Below are 22,911 nucleotides of genomic sequence, written 5' to 3'. Positions count from 1 at the left end.
TTCCTTTTCTGTTGGTTCACCCCCCAGTGGCTGCTGCAGCTGGCGCGCTGCTGCTGCCACACCGTGCTGATTCGAAGCAGGAGCCAGGTGCTTCTCCTGGTCTCCCATGGGGTGCAGGGCCCAAGCACTTGGGCCATCCTCCACTGCACTCCCGGGCCACAGCAGAGAGCTGGCCTGGAAGAGGAGCAACTGGGACAGAATCTGGCGCCCTGATTGGGACTAGAACCCGGGGTGCTGGCGCTGCAGGCAGAGGATTAGCCTAGTGAGCCGTGGCGCCGGCCTCCTTAAGACTTTCTGAAGAGCTTTCACATAGATTTCAAAATTTTGTGCACCAAAATAAACTTATCCTTTAATTCCATTTTCCACAAACTTTTTAAAGTTCTCCAATATTATAACAAAATCACAGTTTGGGGCCAGCACTGTGGCATAGTAGGTAAAGCCCTGGCCTGCAGTACCGGCATCCCATATGGTGCCAGTTTGAGTCCCAGCTGCTCCACTTCCAATCCAGCTCTCTGCTGTATTTACTAAGTAATAGTAATAGCTGACGCTGTGGTGCAGTGGGTTAATGCCCTGGCCTGAAGAGCCAGCATCCCATATGGGCGCCATTTCGAGACCCGGATGCTCCACTTCCAATCCAGCTCTCTGCTGTGGCCTGGAAAAGCAGTGGAAGATGGCTGAAGTCTTTGGGCCCCTGCACCCACGTGGGAAACCCAGAAGAAGCTCTTAGCTCGTGGCTGCAGACTGGCGCAGCTCCAGCTGTTGTGGCCATTTGGGGAGTAAACCAGCAGATGGAAGGCTTCTCTCTCTCTCTGTAACTGACTTTCAAGGAAATAAAATAAATCTTTAAAGACATATAAACTGTGATTTTTTTTTTATTGATAGTATTTAGAACATTTATACTTCTGCTTCCTTTAGAAGTCTAAACATTTTTACAAGTCTTATAAGACTACTGGGAGTAAGACATCTTTGAAGAAACAAAACTTAAATTTTATGAAGCACAAGAAGACCAAAAGGTTATTAGAGAGTAAAATACACACCAACTTGGAAATTGCTGAATGTCAAATAAGCTACATGAAGACAAGCAAAAATACTTCATCTGAGCAAAAACATCCATATGAGAGGAGAAAACTTAAATTATTAAAACTTAAACAACATAGCAAGCTGGTACAAAAATCTTAAAAGCCAAAGAGCAGCTTTGATTCAAAATAGTTAGAAAGTCAAAGTAAGATCTTACTTAAAAAGTGTCCAGATCAAGCCAACTTTTTAGTGAGAGTGTTCCCACAAATACAAACAATAATAAGGAGCATGTGAAAGAATAAAAACAAGTTTCAACTCCAGGATATAAAAGGAGCTCAAGAAATTCAACAACAACAAAACAAATAATCCAGTTAAGAATGGGGCTAAGGATATGAACAGACATTTTGAACAGATATTTTGATATTATGACAGATATTATAACAGATATATTATAACAGATTATGAACATTTTTCAAAGGAGGAAATACAAATGGTCAACAGACTCATGAAAAGATGCTTAGAATCACTAGCCATCAGGGAAATGCAAATGAAAACCACAAGGAGGTTTCACCTCACTGCAGTCAGAATGGCTATCACACAGAAATCAAACAACAATAAACATCGGCAAAGCTATGCGGATGAAAGGTACCTAGTATACTGCTGGTGAGAATGTAAACTAGTACATCCAATATAGAAGGCAGTTTAGAGATTGCTCAGAAATCTGAAAATAGATCCAGTATATAAACCAACCATTCCTATCTTGGGAATTTACCTAAAGTCAATGAAATCAGCAGAAGAAAGAGTTATCTGTACCCCTATGTATATAGCAGCTCAATTCAGAATAAGGGGGATATGGAATCAACTCTGATGTCTATCAACTGACAACCAGATAAGGAAATCGTGATACACACACACACACACACAATGGAATCCTACTCAGCTATAAAAATGAATGAAATCTTATCTTTCACAACAAAAAAGGATCCAACTAGAAATCATTATGCTTAATAAGTCAGTCCCAAAAAGACAAATATCATGTTTTCCCTGATTTGTGGTAATTAATACACAGAATACAAAAAAATGTACTCTATATGAGCAGATTCGATGATTATTTATAGCCCTCGTCTATACTCTTGAGGAACAGTGGTTTTTCTACTTGTTCAAGTCTTATTTCTGGAGGGTTAAGCTTGTGATTATAATGTAGACTGAAAGTATGTCATGGTAAAAACTAAAAGGAAAAATAAGAAAGGAAGAAGAGAGGGTAGCATTGATGGAAAAAGGGAAGTATCATGCTCTCCAATCTCTACATATGAAATCTGTTTCCCTTATATAAATAAATAAGGAAAATAAATTTAAAACACGGCATACAATTTTTAAAAATACATTCTCCAAGCAGCAAGAAAGGTATTTTACAGAGCAAAATATTTTGTTTCCTAAAGTGGTCTATACTAAATCCAAAATAGTTTATAATTAAGGAGATAACTAATTACTCACAGTAGTGATTTTTCCTTTTCTCTTGACTGGAAGAAATGGGCATGCTCTTGCTTGGAGATCTTTAATGGCAGCAGTCACTGTGTTGTTTTCCAGGTCACCTTTACAGCAAATTTCACACTGAGTTGTAATGACTAAAGCAGGAGCATCATTTCTTGTCATGTCAGCCACAAAGACAATTTCAGGATTTTTAATAATAATATTAACTTCCCATTTCTCTGATTCCTGTACAGGCACTAAGATATAAATATAAGCAAATTAATCTTTTTAAAATTTAGAAATAATTGTTATATGTGCATATATTACCTGTGAATAACTTGTGAGAAAAAGTTATTTCATTTTAAATAAAAAGCAAAAAAAAAAAAAAAAAAAAAAGGAATCATATCCCAAAGGAATTTACCACAATTCTCTTAATAAAGATTTGAAATAGAGGCCAGCCTCCTGGCACAGTGGGTTAAGCTGCTGTCTACAACACCAACATCCCATATGGGTGCCAATTCAAACCTGAGCTGCTCCACTTTTGAACCAGATCCCTGCCAAGGCATCTGGGAAGGCAGAGGAAGATGGCGCAAGTCCTTGGGCCACTGCACCCAAGTAGAAGACCTGAAGAAGTTCCTGGTTACCAGCTTCGGACCAGCTCAGCTCTGGCCACTGTGGCCATTTGGGAAGTGAACCAGCAGATGAAAGATCTCTTTTCTTTCTCTTTCTATCTCTGCCTTTCACATAAGTTTTTTTAAAAAGCTAGAATATAATAAAAAAGAATCCTTTAAAATAAAACACTATCTTGAATTATGGAAAGGAACAGTCATTAATTGACAATCTTCTGCTTGTTTTCTTCCACTAAAAAGTCCATTCAAATTATTGACTGAAGAAAAAAGCACAATTTCTCAGTCAAGGCAAGTGTCATATGTTATGGAATCAATATACATTCACAACTTCAAGAAAAAAGCCAACTGTATATTCTTCCAGAAAACACAATGAAGTTTTCCTTCTATCTCTGAAAAATAAAGATTTAATACATTGATCTTCTAAAAAGCTAATTAAAGTAAGCGCCGTTGTCACATTTCACTAATACTAATACTAAGTATGTTGGCCAATAACTAACCTCCTTCCTTAGAAGTCCATGTTTGAACGCCGGTTTCTAAAGCTGTGCCTTCAGTGTATGCTTCAAAAAAGACATTTGCAACAGTCAAGAGGAATTCCACACTTGCACAAATATACATTTCTTGAAAGACTGCATCAGTTACACAATTATCTCTGATTCTTCTATACTTTACATCCATCATGTCCTTTTTTTCAAACCCAACAGTCAGTCCTATCATTCTGAAAAACACAACAGCAACAATTCCCACATAAGAGTAACTTACAAATAAGTAAACAGACCAATAAAACTCAAAGATCTTTTATCCGTTTCACGTATCCGTTTCAAATATTTTAAGTAATGTCCCATGGACAGATTCATGAACTGCCAAACTTACAAACTTCGAGGACACAATTGTTCCAATAAATTACAAAGTACTGATGGATTCCAAGATGGCAGATTAGGGAACGACAATACTTCACCAGCCTAGAGATAAACAGTTAAAAAAACAAGTGTAGGAAGTGCACTCTCAGGGAGAGAATTGAAGAGAAAACCGCACTGGAAATCATACAAGAGGAAGAGGAACACTGTGGACCCGTGTGGAGGGTGCAGATGCACAGCACAAACACGAACCGAAGCACATCTGCAGCAGGCAAGAGCTGGGGTGGGCAGCAGCTTGGAGACGGAGGTGAGACTGGACTGCAGCAACCCCTGGTGGTACAGCCATAGCAAGACTGTGGCGTTGAGTCTGGACTAGAGTTCTGGGGGCTAGCAGTTGCCCATGAACCCAATGAAAGTAGACGGGCATGTATGACTCACATCAACTTCTCCACAAAAGTGCCTGCTGTGTGGCTGTGAAAGGGTAGTGCCATTTTGGGTTTGGGTGGGAGCTGCAAAAGACTTTGTGCATGTGCACAGCAACTGGATGAGACAGGATACCACCTTCTTGGCAGTACTAGCGCAGTGGCAGGGAGAGAGCAACACTCAGCCAGTGGCTCTCAGGTACACATGAGAACAAGAGATTCTAGGAAAGGGAAAAACCCTCAGTCCCCACTGACTTTGAGATTGGCTGGGAAACCATGTAGACGGTGATGCGCCTGCAGCCTCACAGGATCAAGACGCCTAGGCGGAGCTGCCTTGGGGAACATCTGCCTCTCTGCTGATGGAACGGGATGGCAAAGTAGAGAGAAATCTCTGCATCCAGCAAGTGTGGGAGCCTTGTGTGCTGAGACTGTGGGGACTCAGTGGTTACATGACAAGGTTCAGAGTGTAGGTAGGACCCTGGATGATCACTGAGTGCGTCGAAGCTCCACAGTTGCCTAGAGCAGGTCACTGCCCCGGAACTACGCTCATAGTGAGGACTGCGCAGATTATTTGTGCAGTTCATACAGTGATGCAGAAATACTGGGGGCTACCACCCAGACACTGAGATCTACTATGCCCAACCTGGGTGCTACCTAGATACTCATTCCACCTAGAACGCTGATTAGAGCCTATTGTCCACAATTACCACATATCTCTTAGTATTCACTGAAAGTGCAGACATTCCACTAAGCCATGGAGGCATACCTCAAACATAAATGCCATCAAAGGAAAAAAACAAAAATCAACTCCACAAATGCCTAAAAAATGCATAAATTCAAGAAACAAGAAGGAAGATACCATGATGCCCCCAACAGAAACATAACAACATTTTAATACTAGAATGTGAAGATATAGGAAACCGAGGAAATGGAGTTCAAAAAATAATCGCAGGATTACTCAAAAGCAATCAGAATCAAATCCACAAGCTAAAGAAAACCATACATGATATTAATGAAATATGAAATTGAGTTTTAAAGAGAAATCAAGAATAGGAAGCTCCAAGATGGCAGAGTAGGGAGGGAGCTTACTGGTCTAGCCAAGAAGAAGATAGTTTAAAAAACGTGAAGATAGTGTAGTCTCAAGAAAGAGTTAGGGGAAAAACGGCAGAGGAAACACTATTGAAATTAGAAGGACATAGTGGGCCTCCGTAAAGGGCATGGGTGCCCGCAGCTCAGGACTCCAACAGCAGAGCACCTATGCACCAGCGCTGGAAAGTGAGGTGAGAGCAGACGGCAGCAGCCCAAGCCACTGGCAAAAAAGCTGCAGGAAAAACCTAGAGGGGACGAGGCTTGCTGTCCCGTGGGGGAAAGTGTACCAGCCAAACTATAGGAGAAAAAAAAAAACAAAACAAAAAGCATGGGACAGACATGTTTTTCTCTCCCCGATCACTTTACAAAGGTGTACTGTGACAAGCCAATAGAGTGGGCGCCATTTTGGAAATATGTAACAGCTATGCCAGCTCGTGTCTGCACCCAGCAATCAGCCGAGCGGAGACTCCTGATTCTGGTGGGGAGAAATAACAGGAGGCTAGGAGCTTGTGACTGTGTGAAGCTGCTGAACCAGGGCTGATTCTAAAACTAAGGGGTGTGGGAGAACTCAAGGTGTGGCTGTGACTTTGAGTGGTCTCAGTGGGAGACACCACAGGCTTGGGGATTTCTGGTTACCTGGTGAGAGACACTGCTGGGGAATCTGACCTTACACTGAGGACTGCACAGATCCTTTGTGTGGTCCTTAGGACACAGAGGACGAATATTATACCCACTGGGGATAGTGCTCAGGCACTGGTCTCCAAGAGCTCAGCTGAGCAGATTATACTGCCCTTATGACTAAAAAAAGAGAAAGAAGATTTATGATGCCAAACCTGGGTGTGTCACCTTAGGCACATAACCCTAGAGAACTGAACAGAGCTCTCTGGCCACACCCACTACAAGCCTCTAGTGCTTCATGAAACAGACATTCCACTTATATCACTTATCTACAGAGTCATAGCACAAGGATAAAGGCCACCACACCAAAAAAAAAAAAAAAAAAAAAAAAAAAGACAAAGACGACGACAAAAAAGAAGAAACCAATGGGTATCTCCACAAATGCCAAACAACAAATGCAACAATTTAAGAAACAAGAATAAGGAAGACAACATGAGGCTCCCAAAAGAACACGACACTTCAATATCAGATTATGAAGACAATGAGACAGAAGAAACGCAAGAGATGGAGCTCAGAAAATTGATCATCATAAGATTACACGGAAGTAATCAAAAGCAAATGCACAAACTACTGAAATCCATGTAGGACATGAAAAAGAATCTCTCCAATGAAATTGAGATCTTAAAGAGTAAACAAAATGAAATGAAGAATTCAACAGAATAAAAAATGCAGTGGAGAGTCTTAAAAACAAAATCAGTGAAGCAAAAGAGAGAATATTGGACTTAGAAGACAAAGCACAGAAAATATACAGTAAATGTGATATACCACATTAACAAATTGAAGAACAAAATACATGGTTATCTCAATAGATGCAAAGAAAGCATCTGATAAAATATAACACCCTTTCATGATGAAAATTCAAAGAAAATTGGGTATAGAAAGAACATTCCTCAACACAATCAAGGCAATTTATGACAAACTCATGGTCAGCATCCTATTGAATGGTTGAAAAGTTGGGGGCATTCCCACTGAGATCTGGTACCACACAGGGATGCCCACTCTCACCATTGCTATTCAATATACTACTGGAAGTTTTAGTCAGAGCCATTAGGCAAAAAACATATTGGGAAGGAAGAAGTCAAACTACCCTATTTGCAGATGACATGTTTCTTTATTTAGAAGATCTAAAGAACTCCACTAAGAGACTATTGGAACTCATAGAAGAGTCTAGTAAAGTAGCAGGATATAAAATCAGTAAGCAAAAATCAACAGCCTTGTATACACAGACAATGCCAGAGCTTAGAAAGAACTTCTAAGATCAATCCCATTCACAATAGCTACAAAAACAATCAAATATCTTGGAATAAACTTAACCAAGGATGTCAAAGATCTCTATGATGACAATTACAAAACTTTAGAGAAACAGAAGATACAAAAAAAAAATGGAAAAATAACCCATGTTCTTGGATTGAAACAATCAATATCATCAAAATGTCCATTCTTTCAAAAGTAATTTACAGATTCAGTGCAATACCAATCAAACTACCAAAGACATTCTTCTCAGATATGGAAAAAAAAAAGTGATGCTGAAATTCATATGGGGGCACAGGAGACCTCGAATAGCTAAAGCAAACTTATACAACAAAAACAAAGCCAGAGGCACCACTATACCAGATTTCAAGACATACTAAAGGGCAGTTATATTCAAAACAGCCTGGTAGTGGTACAAAAACATATGGAGAGACAAACAGAACAGAATAGAAACACCAGAAATCAATCCAAACATCTAAAACCAACTTATATTTGATCAAGCAGCTAAAATCAATTCATGGAGCAGGATAGTCTATTCAACAAATGGTGCTGAGAAAACTGAATTTCCACATGCAGAAGCATTAAGCAAGATCCCTACCTTATAAAAAAATCCACTCAACATGGATTAAAGATCTAAATCTACAACCCAACACCATGAAAGTATTAGAGAACACTGGAGAAAACCTGGAAAATATTGGCACCAAAAAAGACTTCTTGGAAAAGACCCCAGAGGCACAGGCAGCCAAAGCCAAAATTAACAACTGCGATTACATCAAATTGAGAAGTTTCTGTACCGCAAAAGAAAGATTCAAGAAAGTGAAGGGGCAACCAACAGAATGGGAGAAATTATTTGCAAATTATGCAACTGATAAAGGATTAATAACCAGAATCTACAAAGAGATCAAGAAACTCCACAACAACAAAACAAACAACCCACTTACGAGATGGGCCAAGGATTTAAACAGACATTTTTCAAAAGAGGAAATCCAAATGGCCAAAAGATACATTAAAGTATGTTCAGGATCACTAGCCATCAGGGGAATGCAAATCAAAACCACAATGAGGTTTTACCTCACCCTGGTTAGAATGGCTTTCATACAGTAATCAATGAACAACAAATGCTGGTGAGGATGTAGGGGAAAAGGCACACTAATCCACTGTTGGTGGGAACACAAACTGGTAAAGCCACTATGGAAGACACTTTGGAGATTCCTCAGAAACCTGAAGATAGCCCTACCATATGACCCAACCATCCCACTCCTTGGAATTTACCCAAGGGAAATTAAATCAGCAAATAAAAGAGCTATCCTGACCTCAATGTTTATTGCAGCTCAATTCACAATAGCTAAGACCTGGAATCAACCTAAATGCCCATCAACAGAAGACTGGATAAAGAAATTACGGGATATGTACTCTATAGAATACTACACAGAGGTTAAAAAAAAAAAAAAAATCTGGTCATTTGCAACGGAACGCAGGAATCTGGAAAACATCATGCTGAGTGAAATAAGCCAGTCCCAAAGGGACAAATATCATATGTTCTCCCTGATCTGTGACAACTATGCACCTAAAAGGAAACCTGCAGAAGTGAAACTGACACTATGGGAAACAATGACTTGATCAGCCCTTGTCCTGACTGTTGAGAAACAGCTTTCTATTTAATTCTTTTTAGTATTTTCTTTTTCTACTTAATACCATTGGTTGAACTATTTAATCAACACAGAATTATTCTTAGGTGTTTAAATCCAATGAAAATTGATTCCTGTTAAAAATAAGAGTGGGCATAAGAGAGGGAGGACATGTAGAGTTCGACACACATTCCCTCAAACTTACCCCTAAGGGTAAAACTAAAAACTTGCCATGGGACTCCAGATCCCATTAAGTTGGCAGGTACCAATGACATCTTAATAGTTGGTGGGAATAAGGGATCACATAAGTAAGACCAGTGTCTGTTAATAACAACAGAATTAAAAAGGAGAGAACAATCCAACATGGGAAGTGGGCCACACAGCAGACTCATAGAAAGACAAATGCCCTAAACAGTACTCTGGCCTCAGAATCAGCCCTTAAGGCATTTGGATCTGCCTAAAAAGCCCATGAGAGCATTTCAGGCACGGAATGCCAAGGAGCTGTGGCAAAAAAAATGACCTACATGCAAGATCTCAGTGAGTGAGATTCCAGTGGAAAGAATGGGCCATCAAAGAAGGCAGTACCTTTCTCTGAAGGAAGGAGAGAACTTCTACTTTGATTATGGTCCTGTCTAAATAATGTCAGAGTTTGTGGACTCAAGAGGCTTCCATAGCCTTGGCAGCTCATGACAAGAGTCTCAGGTGATTACTGATGTCATAAATTAGAGTGTCAATTGTTAAATCAATAACGGGATTCACCATGCACTTACTCACCATGTAGGATCTCTGTCCTTAATGTGTTGTACTACGCGAATTAATAGTAAAACTAGTATTCAAACAGTGCTTTATGCTTTGTGTGTCTGTGTGGGTGCAATCTGAGACAGAAGGGAAAGGCAAGATATAGTTGGAGCATGGGTAGGAGGGAGGGTAGAAGGGGAAGTGTCACTATGTTCCTAAAGCTGTATATATGAAATACATGAAAATTGTATAACTTAAAATTTTAAAAAATAGTTTGTTCAAATTATCCATTTTGAGTCATATTTTTTCTTCTCTTTTTCTCATGTATTTCCTATTGTATTTAGAATGGGCAAATAATTATATTAGAGAATGTAGAATAAGACCGATTTAATTACTGATTATTTATTTTCACATGACCAGTCTACCAACTGTTCAGCAATAACACATAACTAAACCAGGACATTTTAAATGTTAACTGAGTACCATGACTTTATTGAATTGAAACTTAAAAGATGCTAAGATAGAGAAAATGAAGAAGCAACTTTAGGGATAAGTCTGTAAAGTCAGTCAACCATTTCTCAAATGAAAACACAGAACTTCATTATATTTCATACCTAGGAGTTGCTTTCTTGACATGAGGTCTTTTATCATCTAAAATGCAATTTTTTAATGAGAAGGAAGAAGATGTTGAATCATCTGAATACATTTTTGCAGTACTTAAAATATTCTCCAATTTAAATTCAGCAAGTATCAGAGAAGGATCACGAACATCTGTAAAGGAAGTCTGTGGAGGAAACCAATATAAAAATTACATACAGTATGTACAGTATAAAGCATATTTTATAAGAACTATTACAAATTATCGTCTCTGCTAATTTTAATTGATTTAAATTAATATTATCCATTTCCAATATGCTCTCCAATGAAAAATTTAAAAAAAAGAGCTACTCTAAAATTTATCTTTTAAATCATTAATTACATGAAAGGTAATTCGTTTAAAAATCAAAATGGTTAAAATCATTATTAAAGTGAAAAAAACAAGTATTTTTCTCAGAGAACAAGGTTCACAAAACATGTGTGAAATATTAACGACTGCTATTTAATAACATTCATTTACACAATTTTTTGCAAGTAAAACATACCTTCTGTTATTCCCAAACTTACCTTTTCAGGATCTGGACTATATAGTACCATGGTAAGATAATCAGTTTTCAAAGTCATATTTAGCATTGTCTTAACTTGAGAGGCACGCGAATGTACTTCTACCACAGCAGCTGTCACCACAGTTGCTCCTTGGGAAAGTTATTCAATCAAGAAAAAAATCATAAAAAGTAGCTCATTAAAACAATGAATTAAATGGATATAATAAACTGATATTCAAGAAAATACAAAAGAAAATTCAGACATGGAATTCACTAAATCTTGGCTTAGAGCTTTTTCCATAATTACTTGGGCATGTTGCTGACACATTTGGTGCTACTGTTTCCCTTTGATGCTTCCATGTCCACTTTTGTAAAATGGGAATACAGCTAACTACTGGGTTTGTTTTGGGGCTTAAGTAAAATAGCATGTGCAAAATGCATACTAAAGTACCTGGGTCCATCTTCCATTGCTTTCCCAGGCCATAGCAGAGAGCTGGATCGGAAGAGGAGCAGCCAGGACTAGAACCGGCACCCATATGGAATGCAGGCTCTTCAGGCCAGGGCTTTCACCTGCTGTGTCACAGCGCAGACCCCGACAACACATTTCTTTTTTTTTTTTTTTTTTCATTTATTAAACTTTTACTTAATGAATATAAATTTCCAAAGTACAGCTTATGGGTTACAATGGCTTTCCCCCTCCCATAACTTCCCTCCCACCTGCAACCCTCCCCCCCTTTCCCGCTCCCTCTCCCCTTCCATTCACATCAAGATTCATTTTCAATTCTCTTTATATACAGAAGATCAGTTCAGTATATATTAGGTAAAGATTTCAACAGTTTGCCCCCATATAGCAACACAAAGTGAAAAAACTACCGTTGGAGTACTAGTTATAGCATTAAATAAGAGTGTACAGCACATTAAAGACAGAGATCCTACATAATATCTTTTTAAAAAATTAACTTTCTATGCCATTTCCAATTTAACACCAGGTTTTTTTTTTTTTTTCATTTCCAATTATCTTTATATACAGAAGATCGATTCAGTATATAATTAGTAAAGATCTCATCAGTTTGTACCCACGCAGAAACACAAAGTGTAAAAATACTGTTTCAGTACTAGTTATAGCATCACTGCACATTAGACAACACATTAAGGACAGATCCCACATGGGATGTAAGTACACAGTGACTCCTGTTGCTGACTTAACAATTTGACACTCCTGTTCATGGCGTCAGTAATCTCCCTAGGCTCTAGTCATGAGTTGCCAGGGCTACAGAAGCCTTTAGAGTTCGCCGACTTTGATCTTATTCCGACAGGGTCATAGTCAAAGTGGAAGTTCTCTCCTCCCTTCAGAGAAAGGTACCTCCTTCTTTGATGGCCTTGTTCTTTCCACTGGGATCTCACTCACAGAGATCTTTCATTTAGGTCTTCTTTTTTTTTCTTTTCCATGGTATCTTGGCTTTCCATGCCTACAATACTCTCATGGGCTCTTCAGCCAGATCCAAATGCCTTAAGGGCTGATTCTGAGGCCAGTGTGTTGTTTAGGACATCTGTCATTCTATGAGTCTGTTCCAACAACACATTTCTTAAGAAGTCTAACCTCTCCCTTTAGAAAAGACTGTTGAAAATCAATTGATTGTATTTGTGTACCTGATACACTTTTTATTCTGTTCTACCAATCTATTTAACTATTTTATTTCAATACCTATGATTCAAATTTTCAGATTTATAACAAGTTTAAAAATTACTGGTGTAAATAAATCCTTACTCTTCCATGAAACTGCTTTTCTGCTATTCCTGGTCATTAGCATTTCCAAGTAAATTTTAAAATATACCAATTTTATTAAAATAAAGTCTGGATATATTTATTTTGAATGTATAGCTCAATTTTTTTTTTTTTTGAGAGGCAGAGTGGACAGTGAGAGAGAGAGACAGAGAGAAAGGTCTTCCTTTTGCCATTGGTTCACCCTCCAATGGCCGCTGCGGCTGGCGTGCTGCGGTCGGCGCACCGCGCTGATCCGATGGCAGGAGCCAGGTGCTTCTCCTGGTCTCCCATGGGGTGCAGGGCCCAAGCACTTGGGCCATCCTCCACTGCACTCCCAGGCCATAGCAGAGAGCTGGCCTGGAAGAGGAGCAACCAGGACAGAATCCGGCGCCCCGACCGGGTCTAGAACCTGGAGGATTAGCCTGTTGAGCCATGGCGCGGGCTTCAATATTTTTTTTTAAGGATTGATTTGAAAGGCAGAGTTACAGAGAGGCAGACAGAGAGAGAAGAGACTGATGTTCCATCTGCTGGTTTACTCCCCAGATGGCCTCAAGAGCCAGAGCTGTGCAATGGAGCCAAGAGTGTCCTCTGGGTCTCACACACAGGTGCAAGAGCCCAAGGATTTGGACCTTCTATTACTGCTTTCCCAGACCACAGCAGAGAGCTGGATCAGAAGTGGAGCGGCCAGGATTCGAAATCGCGCTCCTATGGGATGCTGGCACTGCAGGCGGCAGCTTTTACCCGCTATGCCACAGTGCCAGCCCTAGTAGCTCAATATTGTAAGAATTGTTACCTCCACAATATTGAAATTTTTAAATCCACAAACATGGTATACCTCTCTACATGCTCAATTCATTTAGTTTCAATGATCATTGTACAGCATTTTTCAGTGTCAAAGCCTTGCATGATTTTTATTAAAAGTCTTCCTAAGTATGCTGTGTTTTTATAAACGTTTGTACTTTTTCTAACAGTTACAAATAAAACATTTTACATATTAATTTTTATCTATAAAATATGCTAAATTCATGTACTAATATAAGAACTTGTTGAAGACTTTTTAAAAAGTCTTTTCTATGTAGTTTATTATGCAGTCTGAGGAAAAAAAGGGCTTTTTTCTTTTTTACTTATTTTCATTTTATTTTGAAAGGTAGAGAGACAGACACAGAGACAAAGAAAAATTTGCTCCCCACTGGTTCACTCACCAAAAGCCTGCGACATCTAGGAGTGGGCCAGCCAGAGCCTCAAGTCTGGAACTCAATCTTAAGTCTCCTATAGGGTTCGCAGGGACTCAAGTACTTGGGTGGTAACTTGCTGCCTCCCGAGGTGCACAGCAGCAAGAAAATAGAATCAAGAGGTGAGAAGGGGACCGGCATCATGGCGTAGCTGCTGCCTGCAGTGCCAGCATCTAGTATGGGTGCTGGTTCAAGTCTCGAATGCTCCACTTTCAATCCAGCTCTCTGATATGGCCTAGGAAATCAGTGGAAGATGGCCCAAGTCCTTGCATCCACACAGGAGACCTGAAAGAAGCTCCTAGCTCCTGGCTTTCGATCGGCCCAGCTCCGGCCATTGCAGCCATTTGGGGAGTGAACCAGTAGATTGAAGATCTCTCTATCTGTAACTCTGCCTTTCTAATAAATTAACAAATCTTTGGAAAAAAAAAAAAAAGAGGTGAGAAGGGACTCAAATCAGGCACTCCAATATGAAATGTGGGCAACCCAAGTGGCATCCTAACTGCTGAACCAAATGTGCAACCACATTTTGATTTCCTTCTACTCTCCACCATACTATTAACCTTTTTCTTTTCCTTCTTGCTCTGTCAATGAAAGCTACTAAAATGCTGGTCAGGAATGGTGACTGTAGATATTCTTGCCTTGTTCCTATTTTAAGGGGAAAACTTTTTACATCTCACCATTAACTATGACTTTTAGATATTTCTAGCTTATATCATGAATAGGTGAATTTTGTCAAATTCTTCATTTGCATCTACTGAAGTGACTAGATTATTTTTCTTCTTGGTTAATCTGGTGAATTGCCTTAACTGAATTTTTAAGTGTTAAATCAATTTGCATTTCATGATAATTCTAACTTAGTCAAGATGAAATAGTATGCTAATAACCTAAGACCTTTTATACCTGTGTTTAACAGGAATAGTGATGTGTGATAGTCATTTCTTGAACTGATTTTTCTGGATTTTGTATCAGAATAGAGCTTACTTTATAAAATTACTAGAGAAGTGTCCCCTCCTCTATCTATCTTCCATTAGAGTTGGCTTAACACTGTATGTATTAAAGAACAGAATTCAACAGTGAAACTCCATTCCTTTTATAAATATAGGACATTTTCTACTTCTTCTCATGTCAGTGTTGGCAACATGTGCCTTCCAAGAAATCTGTACATTTCATCCATTCAGAATTCACGTTCACAAAATCACAATATCCACTTATTATGATGATCGTTATCTGTGGTAATCTTAATTCTGATACTGGGAATTTGTGTTTTCTTCCTCCTCTATCATCAGTTTTGGGATTTATCAATTTTATTAGCATCCCCAAAAACAATTTTTGACCCTGCTAATATACCCTATTGTTTGTCTCTTTCTCTTCTGTTGTTTTTTTGTTTTGTTTTGTTTTTTGTTTTTTGAAAGGCAGAGTGGACAGTGAGAGAGTGAGAGAGAGAGAGAGAGAGAGAGGAAGGTCTTCCTTTTCCATTGGTTCACCCTCCAATGGCCGCCGCGGCCGGCGCGCTGTGGCTGGTGTACCGCGCTGATCTGAAGGCAGGAGCCAGGTGCTTCTCCTGGTCTCCCATGGGGTGCAGGGCCCAAGCACTTGGGCCATCCTCCACTGCACTCCCTGGCCACAGCAGAGAGCTGGCCTGGAAGAGGGGCAACTGGGACAGAATCCAGCACCCCGACCGGGACTAGAACCCAGTGTGCCGGCGCCGCAAGGCAGAGGATTAGCCTATTGAGCCGCGGCCCTGTTGGTTTCTATACTGATTTTTATTACTGTCTTCTTTTTCTCTTTGGGTTTACTTTGCTTTTTCCCCTATTTTCTTTAAGTGGAAGGTTTGCTTTTGTTCTAATAGAATTCTTTATAACTATAAATTTCTGTCCTAACTATTTTAGTTGCATCTCACAGATTTTGATGCATCTTTGTTCACTGTCATTCAGTTCAAATGATTTCCTAATCTCCCTTGTTATTTCCTTTTCTAGCCATTGCGTATTTAAAAGTTGTTTAATGTCTAAACATTTCCAACTCTTTTGAAATCCTATTGTTATTGACTTCTAGTTTTTAATTCCACTTCCCTAGCCCCCACTCATGGTTTGTCATTGTGAACACTCCAGGAAGCCTATAAATAAAGACTTCTGCAATTTTGTATTACATTAATTAGATCAAGTTTGTTGACAGTGTTCAAATTTTCTGTGTTTTTTTTTTTCTGTTTTGTCTACCTTCTATCAATTACATAGCTTTTAGTCTTTTCCAAACATCTACCTTCCAAAAATGTATTAAATTTCATCATCTACTAATGATATTGTCATATTCCTAAGGTCAGTATACAATATCCCATTTGGGATCTATCCTATACTAGGAAAAAAAAAAAAAAAAAACAGAGAAGAGGGAGATAAGGGGAAAAATGTAAAATAAAGATCTAAAGGAAAGTTGGGAAAACAAGAATAAACACTAAGGAATTTTGTTATAACAGGACTAGGAACTTTGATTCATAGAAAAAAAAAATCAACAGAATGGTTAATAATAGGTAATTTAGAAATGTCTAGATGGGATTAGCTGATTACAAAGAGCTTTATAAATCCCAGTTTACCAAAACCAGAGAAAGGAACAAATGCAGAAAAGAAGGGAAGGGAAGAGGAAAGGAGGGAGAAGAGAAAAAAAGAGAAAGGTAGAAACTAATTTATCATTAAGAACATACCTCCTGAAGGGTGTGAAGCATCAGTAACTCCACTGTTAACACTATATTGGTTTTTCATTACAGCAGATGGGATGTTATTACTGTATTCATACCATATATTGCCATACAATGTTTTAAAAATAATTGTTATATCTTCTTGACTAAGAATGAACTGTTAAAAAAGATTTAATCAAGACAGTTTTCTTAATGTATTTTGAATCATTTCTAAATTTGTAAAAACTTCTTAAAACATTTACATATAACCGTTAAAATGCATTAGGAATAATTTTAATCACATAAAACTTAAGCTTTGTTTGTACAAAGATTCCTTTGACTACATTTCAAAGCTAAGACAAATTAATCAAGTGTTTTAATACTAAGTCCAGGAGTACCTGATTTATGCTAGTTAAGTTTTGAGATTTAAAAAATTTTTTCATTCATTTTTTATTCATGGCACACATTTTGTGATTACTATGCAATAGGCACTGTAAAAATAACTTGTCATATAAAGTAATAAATCAAATTAAGTATTACAATTTCTAAATCACATCTTTCAATTAATTCATATACACTAAGTGCTATTCAAGTATCATTTTTCATTCTTCCCAGCAGCTTAGTTCAGAACAGGCGGTGTGTACTACCTCCAGATATCTGACAAGTCAGAAATCACAAGCTATATCAATAGGCCTGGAGACATCAAACTGACTTCTTTAAGACTTGATTCTAGTTCTTCCTGACAATAGAGGATTAGGTCCAAAAGGGATAAAATATGTGGGTTCTGCCATTAGCTACAACAGCTGCTAACTACTTACATGGATCAGGACAGGGAAAGACTCAACTTCATCCTTGTGGGTCTGTCCCAGAAGGTAAATGGGCATTTGTAGATGGGCTATACTATCACCTCAACATTCTGCACGGATTCTCCTCAGGGAAGAGTGAGGGAAAGCAGTGTTTCTGCTGCCTCCTAATAATCTGCCAAAGATCTGAGCCTGGGGGGCAGGGATTTCCCCAGCACACTGGGTGGAACATGCCACTTGTGTTTACAAATTTCTGTCTGTTGTCTTACAAAGTGACTTCAAACATTTACCTTAAGAAGATACTTTCCATCTATTCATCTTCATATTACCTTACATACTAGGAGCTTAAGGATCTTTAGCTGACACCATCATGTTTTAAAGTCTGAATATATTTTTGACTTTGAAGTCCTAAATCTCTAAAATGGTAGTTTTCTGTTGTTGAATACAATTTTTTATACAGAATAGAAAGGGAAACTAGAGGTGAGAAGAAGGAAGGCAATTTGCTAAGTAGGTTACTTAAAGAAACCTCCCAGAATATATGCTGCTATCACTTCAGCAAACCTGAGACACAGTACATTCTCTATCAATATATCTAATTGACTACTTACAACACCATGCCAAATATTTGTTTACTTCATGTAATTTAACAAAATTTTATAACTACATTAATACATATCTGTTTATGTTTTTACTATCTATCTACTTCCGAACAACCATCACCGTCATTGCACTAGTAAGTTCCATGAAGAAATAATGCCATAGCTTTATTATTGTAGCTCCAATACCTAGTAAAGGGCTAAGCATATAGTAGGCATTCAAATATGTGTTAAAGAAATGGAAAATATTAAATAATTAAAATAAATTCTAGATTACCATAGCTGCTATTTCAATTCTACCTGAGGTGATTATGTATCAATTCTATATCTACAAGCAGTATTTCTCAACAAACAAAATAGATATCAATACACATCCCAAAAGTTACCTCCATGGGTTTTAGCTGAGCATTTACATTAAAAAAAGGAACTTCCTGGTACCACTCCCAGGATAAATTTCGCTCAACAACCACTTCAAGATTTAATGGCAGTAGTAGATCCAGTACTTGAAGGTATGCATCATTAATAAATTGAGATCTGTAAGTACAAATATGTTAATCTGAATTGCTTCACATACATTCAGATAGTAAAATAGAATGACTTAATAAATTGATCATTTTATATACAAGTAGAGAAATTAGTAATTTTTCAAGTGTGAAGACAAAAAAATACCAGGCTAAAACATATTAAGTAGGACCTGTCAAATAGGACATGTTCCTCCCCACTATAAACCTAGCTAACTTTCTCAGGGCGCAAGTGCTCATTTTAGAAATTTTTAAAATTGGATTTTGCAATACAGTAAAAAGTACCAAAAATACAGCAATTGTACAGCAAATCCTTAAAATATGTATTATCTTTATACAATCTAGAAAATAAACATTATATAAGATATTTTAAAATATTTTAATTCACTGATTTAGATGTTTAGACTACCACACAGCACCTATAAAAAAAAAACTAAGTTGTACCATATAAAATTTGTTTCTGTGAATCAAAGTAATTGAATGTATACAATTTCATATTAAACTGAATCACATTTGCTTTTCCAAGCACTTACAAGGGTAATAACTAATGCTCAGTGATGAAGAATAGTATAGCAGGTCACTCAATTTTTTTTTAAATTTTTTTGACAGGCAGAGTGGATAGTGAGAGAGAGAGAGAGAGAGAGAGAGAGAGAGAGAAAGGTCTTCCTTTTCTGTTGGTTCACTCCCCAATAGCCGCTGCGGCTGGCACACCACGCTGATCCAAAGCCAGGAGCCAGGTGCTTCTCCTGGTCTCCCTTGCGGGTGCAGGGCCCAAGCATTTGGGCCATCCTCCACTGCACTCCTGGGCCACAGCAGAGAGCTGGCCTGGAAGAGGAGCAACCAGGACAGAATCCAGCACCCCGACCGGGACTAGAACCTGGTGTGCTGGCGCCGCAGTTGGAGGATTAGCCTATTGAGCTGCGGCGCTGGCCACTCAACTCTTTCAAGTGACAACCTGACTATAAAAGCCTCCCACTGCACCTTCAAGTGAGAATCTCAATTCCACTCCTCCATATAATGTACTTAAATTTAAACTGGTAGCAAATCCTTAAGGTATGAAACTATGACTGTAGAATTTAAACTACCAATTTCTCAATAGCAAAAAAAAAAAAAATAGACTTCATCAGGGATCCCTCAGAACGCCTAGTATCAAACCATTTTATGGGTAATCCATAAAATGACATTAGACTTATACAGGCATTCATGTATCTGTGTAATCTCAACTTAACACTACGAAGGTAAGGAACCTAAAAGCCCTATAAGGAATATTTTATATAAATATATATAATGCTAATGGCTGTGCATTATACCATATAGTTATACCTTAGGCATTTAATCAATACATTAAAGATTGAAATTTTGAAAGGCAGATGTGACTGAAGGTAATGGGTCAAATTGTTAATTATAAAGAGTCACGTTGAAGAATAACAGGGAAGACATTCACAACAAGAGGGTGCTGTTGGAGTAAAATAATGTAGAGAGCAGTTTAGAGACTTGAGAGTCAAGAATCTCAGTCTTAAAAAATAAGCACTGACTAGTTTAATTGTTGATGGACTATAACATGAGTAAAAGGTGGTAAGTCTGTACTATGCTATATAATGGCAAGAGTTGGAATCATCATTGCAAATTAAGAAAAATTATTTGTATCTCTTATCCTCAGAAAGGTGAGATGTTAGAGGAGCAAAACTGGCCTTTATTTTATAGAACTCCATGGAAAGCTAGATTTTAGCTGAGATTTTAAAATGGCTGATACATTTAGTGAAGACATTAGAAAATGTGAAATGATTTGTCCTGCAAGTTGAAGGATTACAGAAATTACAGATAAATCTTGAGACAATCAGCTTCTGTTTAATAACGGGCTATAGACATCATATTTTAACCACATTTTCCCCTAAAATAATTTAGAAATTGATTTTTAAAATTTGTTTAGTTACATCTCCTTAGCACATAAAGACAAGTATTCATATCTGTCACTACCTGCATTGTGTATATATTAATTGTTCATATTCCTTGAACACAATAGCAAATATTTATGGCTTTTACAATGTATTCCTCTCATGTGAGCTAAATACACATGGCAAAGAAGATAAGTATAGTCTCTTCCCTTAGGAAGTTTTAATTCTAATTGAGACTACAGAGAAGACAGTTAGCTTTTGAAATGTATTTTATTAAATGCAGTAACAGAAAAATGTCAAGGTACTTATGTGAGGGCACATATGAAAGATAACTCACCCTGATATTTGGGTAGTATGGATAAGAATGTTTTTTTTCAGAGAAAATAACTTTGACACAGAATTAGCATTCTTACTATTTATCTAGATGGAAGAAATTTATTCAAAAGTGTTTACAAAGATAATGATAAAATTATTACAATAAAGAATGGGCAACAAATTTTTAATGTTGTGGCACAGTTGTTAAGTCACACTTAGGATGCCTGTATCCCATGTTGGAGTACATGGTTCAAATCCTGACTACTCCACTTCCAATCAGCTTCCTGCTAAAGCATCTGGGAGGCAGGAAATAGATGATGGCTGAAGTAACTGAATCCCTAACACCCATGTGCAAGTTCTGGATGAAGTTCTTGGTTCCTGGATTTGGCCTGGCACAGCCCCTGTTGATATGGGCATTTGAGAGTGATTCGGCAAATGAAAGATCTTGCTTATTACTCACTCTGCCTTTCAAATAAATAAATGTTTAAAAATTCAGTCTTGTGTGAATCAAATTGACTTTGGATGCTCAACACACAAAAAAACTACTGCATGAAAAATACAATCACTTACTACTAATTCATGGTTAACAACAATAGTATTCTCAATGCTTCCTCAATACATTGTCCTGGTTTCCTTCTTCCTTATTTTCTTTTAACTTTGTGGGGAACACTTCTAATATGTATATTTCATATATATATATATATGAATTAGATAAGTGTAAATTTTATAATCCATTTAAATATATATTGAAATATATAGTACTAGAATTACCTGGATTTTAAAAATAGATGTAAATTAGGTAGTAGATATAAATTAGGTTGTTCGCTTTTTAAAGAGTTCACAATGTCTGTAGGGCATTAAATCATTATTTTACTGAGAATGAGCATATAAAATTTTATACTGAATCTCTTGATTACCTAACATTAACTGCTTATAATAATTCTGACTTTTTACAAAGGTCAAATGCTGCAGGTTAATTAATGCACAAATCCAGTACTTTAAAATTAAATCATAATGTCTATAGCTCATTATTAAATAGAAGTTGACTGTCTCAATATTTCTCTGTAATTTCTGCACTTCTTGGACTTAGCAGGAACCCAAATACTTAGGCTATGATTGATTGCCACCTAGGCATATTAGCAGGAAGTTGGATGTGTGGAGTAGCCAAGATATGAACCAGAAACTCTCATACAAACCGTCATCTCAAGCAGGGACTTAACCTGCCAAATGCCTTGCACCCTTTGCCTCTTTGGAAGGTTCTTCTTCTGCCAACATTTTAAATATTAGCATTCCTTAGCATTCCTTCCCATGTGTCCACTCTACAGAATCTCTGTATGATCTTTCTTACTTTTCCCTCTCACTGCCTATAATTCTACCTCTCAAATAAATAAATAAAATCCTTTAAAAAAAGATTTTATTTATTTGAAAAGCAGAGTTACAGAGAGGCAGAGGCAGAGAGAGACAAAGAGAGACAGAGAGCTCTTCCATCTAGTGGCTCACTCCCCAAATAGATGCAATGACGAGAGCTGGGTAGATCCAAAGCCAGGAGCCTGGAGCTTCTTCTGGGTCTCCCATGTGGGTCCAGGGGCCCAAGGACTTGGACCATCTTCCACTGCCTTCCCAGGCACACTAGCAGGGAGCTGGATCAGAAGTAGAGCAGCCAAAACCCAAACCAGTGCCCAAATGGGATGCTAGCACTGCAGGGAGTAGCTTTACCTGCTATGCCATAGCGCAGGCCCCATCAAATAAATATTTTTAAAAAATTTTTTAAAATTATCAGCTACTATTAATTCTACTTTTAAGTCAGCTGTAATTCTTTTTCTGTTACATCATCTCAGGGGTTTATTGTATATACAAAATATTTATTCAGACAAAAATACACTTCTATACCCATGGCTTATATTCAGAAGGATATATATAACTAACCACAGAGGGTTTCTTGTGTAGACAATGAGATTGAGATAAAAGGAGAAAAAGTTTGCCTTATTGATATATTTCTATACTGCTTGAAAAATTTGCTGATACTTGAATTCAATGTGGCTTGTCTCCAGCCAGTTTCAGCCTTTTTACTGTGGGTTTTGCTTCTTTCAGCTTGGCTGACAATTTAACTTGTTTCAAATCTCAGATGGCCAGCATTTCTTACATGCTCAAGAGCTACTTGGAAATGGGTGTGATTCTCTTAAATGAACTTCACTGTGTTT

The 22,911-nt window shown here is 37.8% G+C and overlaps 1 protein-coding gene across 3 annotated transcripts in view; it reads right to left on the bottom strand.

Moving 5' to 3' along the window:
• The window catches only part of VPS13A (vacuolar protein sorting 13 homolog A), a 254,299-nt gene that overhangs the window by 96,112 nt on the left and 135,276 nt on the right, over window positions 1–22,911 (bottom strand). For all 3 annotated transcript variants that reach the window (XM_062208443.1, XM_062208441.1, XM_062208442.1), the window contains exons 34-39: window positions 18,366–18,513; window positions 16,608–16,758; window positions 10,941–11,068; window positions 10,391–10,560; window positions 3,614–3,831; window positions 2,512–2,744 (exon numbers count right to left, since the gene is read on the bottom strand). In XM_062208443.1, the coding sequence (XP_062064427.1) occupies window positions 2,512–2,744; window positions 3,614–3,831; window positions 10,391–10,560; window positions 10,941–11,068; window positions 16,608–16,758; window positions 18,366–18,513 (1,048 nt within the window). The remainder of the gene's footprint in view (window positions 1–2,511; window positions 2,745–3,613; window positions 3,832–10,390; window positions 10,561–10,940; window positions 11,069–16,607; window positions 16,759–18,365; window positions 18,514–22,911) is intronic.

This window comes from Lepus europaeus, chromosome 12 (genome assembly GCF_033115175.1).
Source record: "Lepus europaeus isolate LE1 chromosome 12, mLepTim1.pri, whole genome shotgun sequence".
Taxonomy (NCBI): domain Eukaryota; kingdom Metazoa; phylum Chordata; class Mammalia; order Lagomorpha; family Leporidae; genus Lepus; species Lepus europaeus.
Note: the sequence above shows the minus strand (reverse complement) of the source record. Positions and strands in the feature narration are given on the sequence as shown.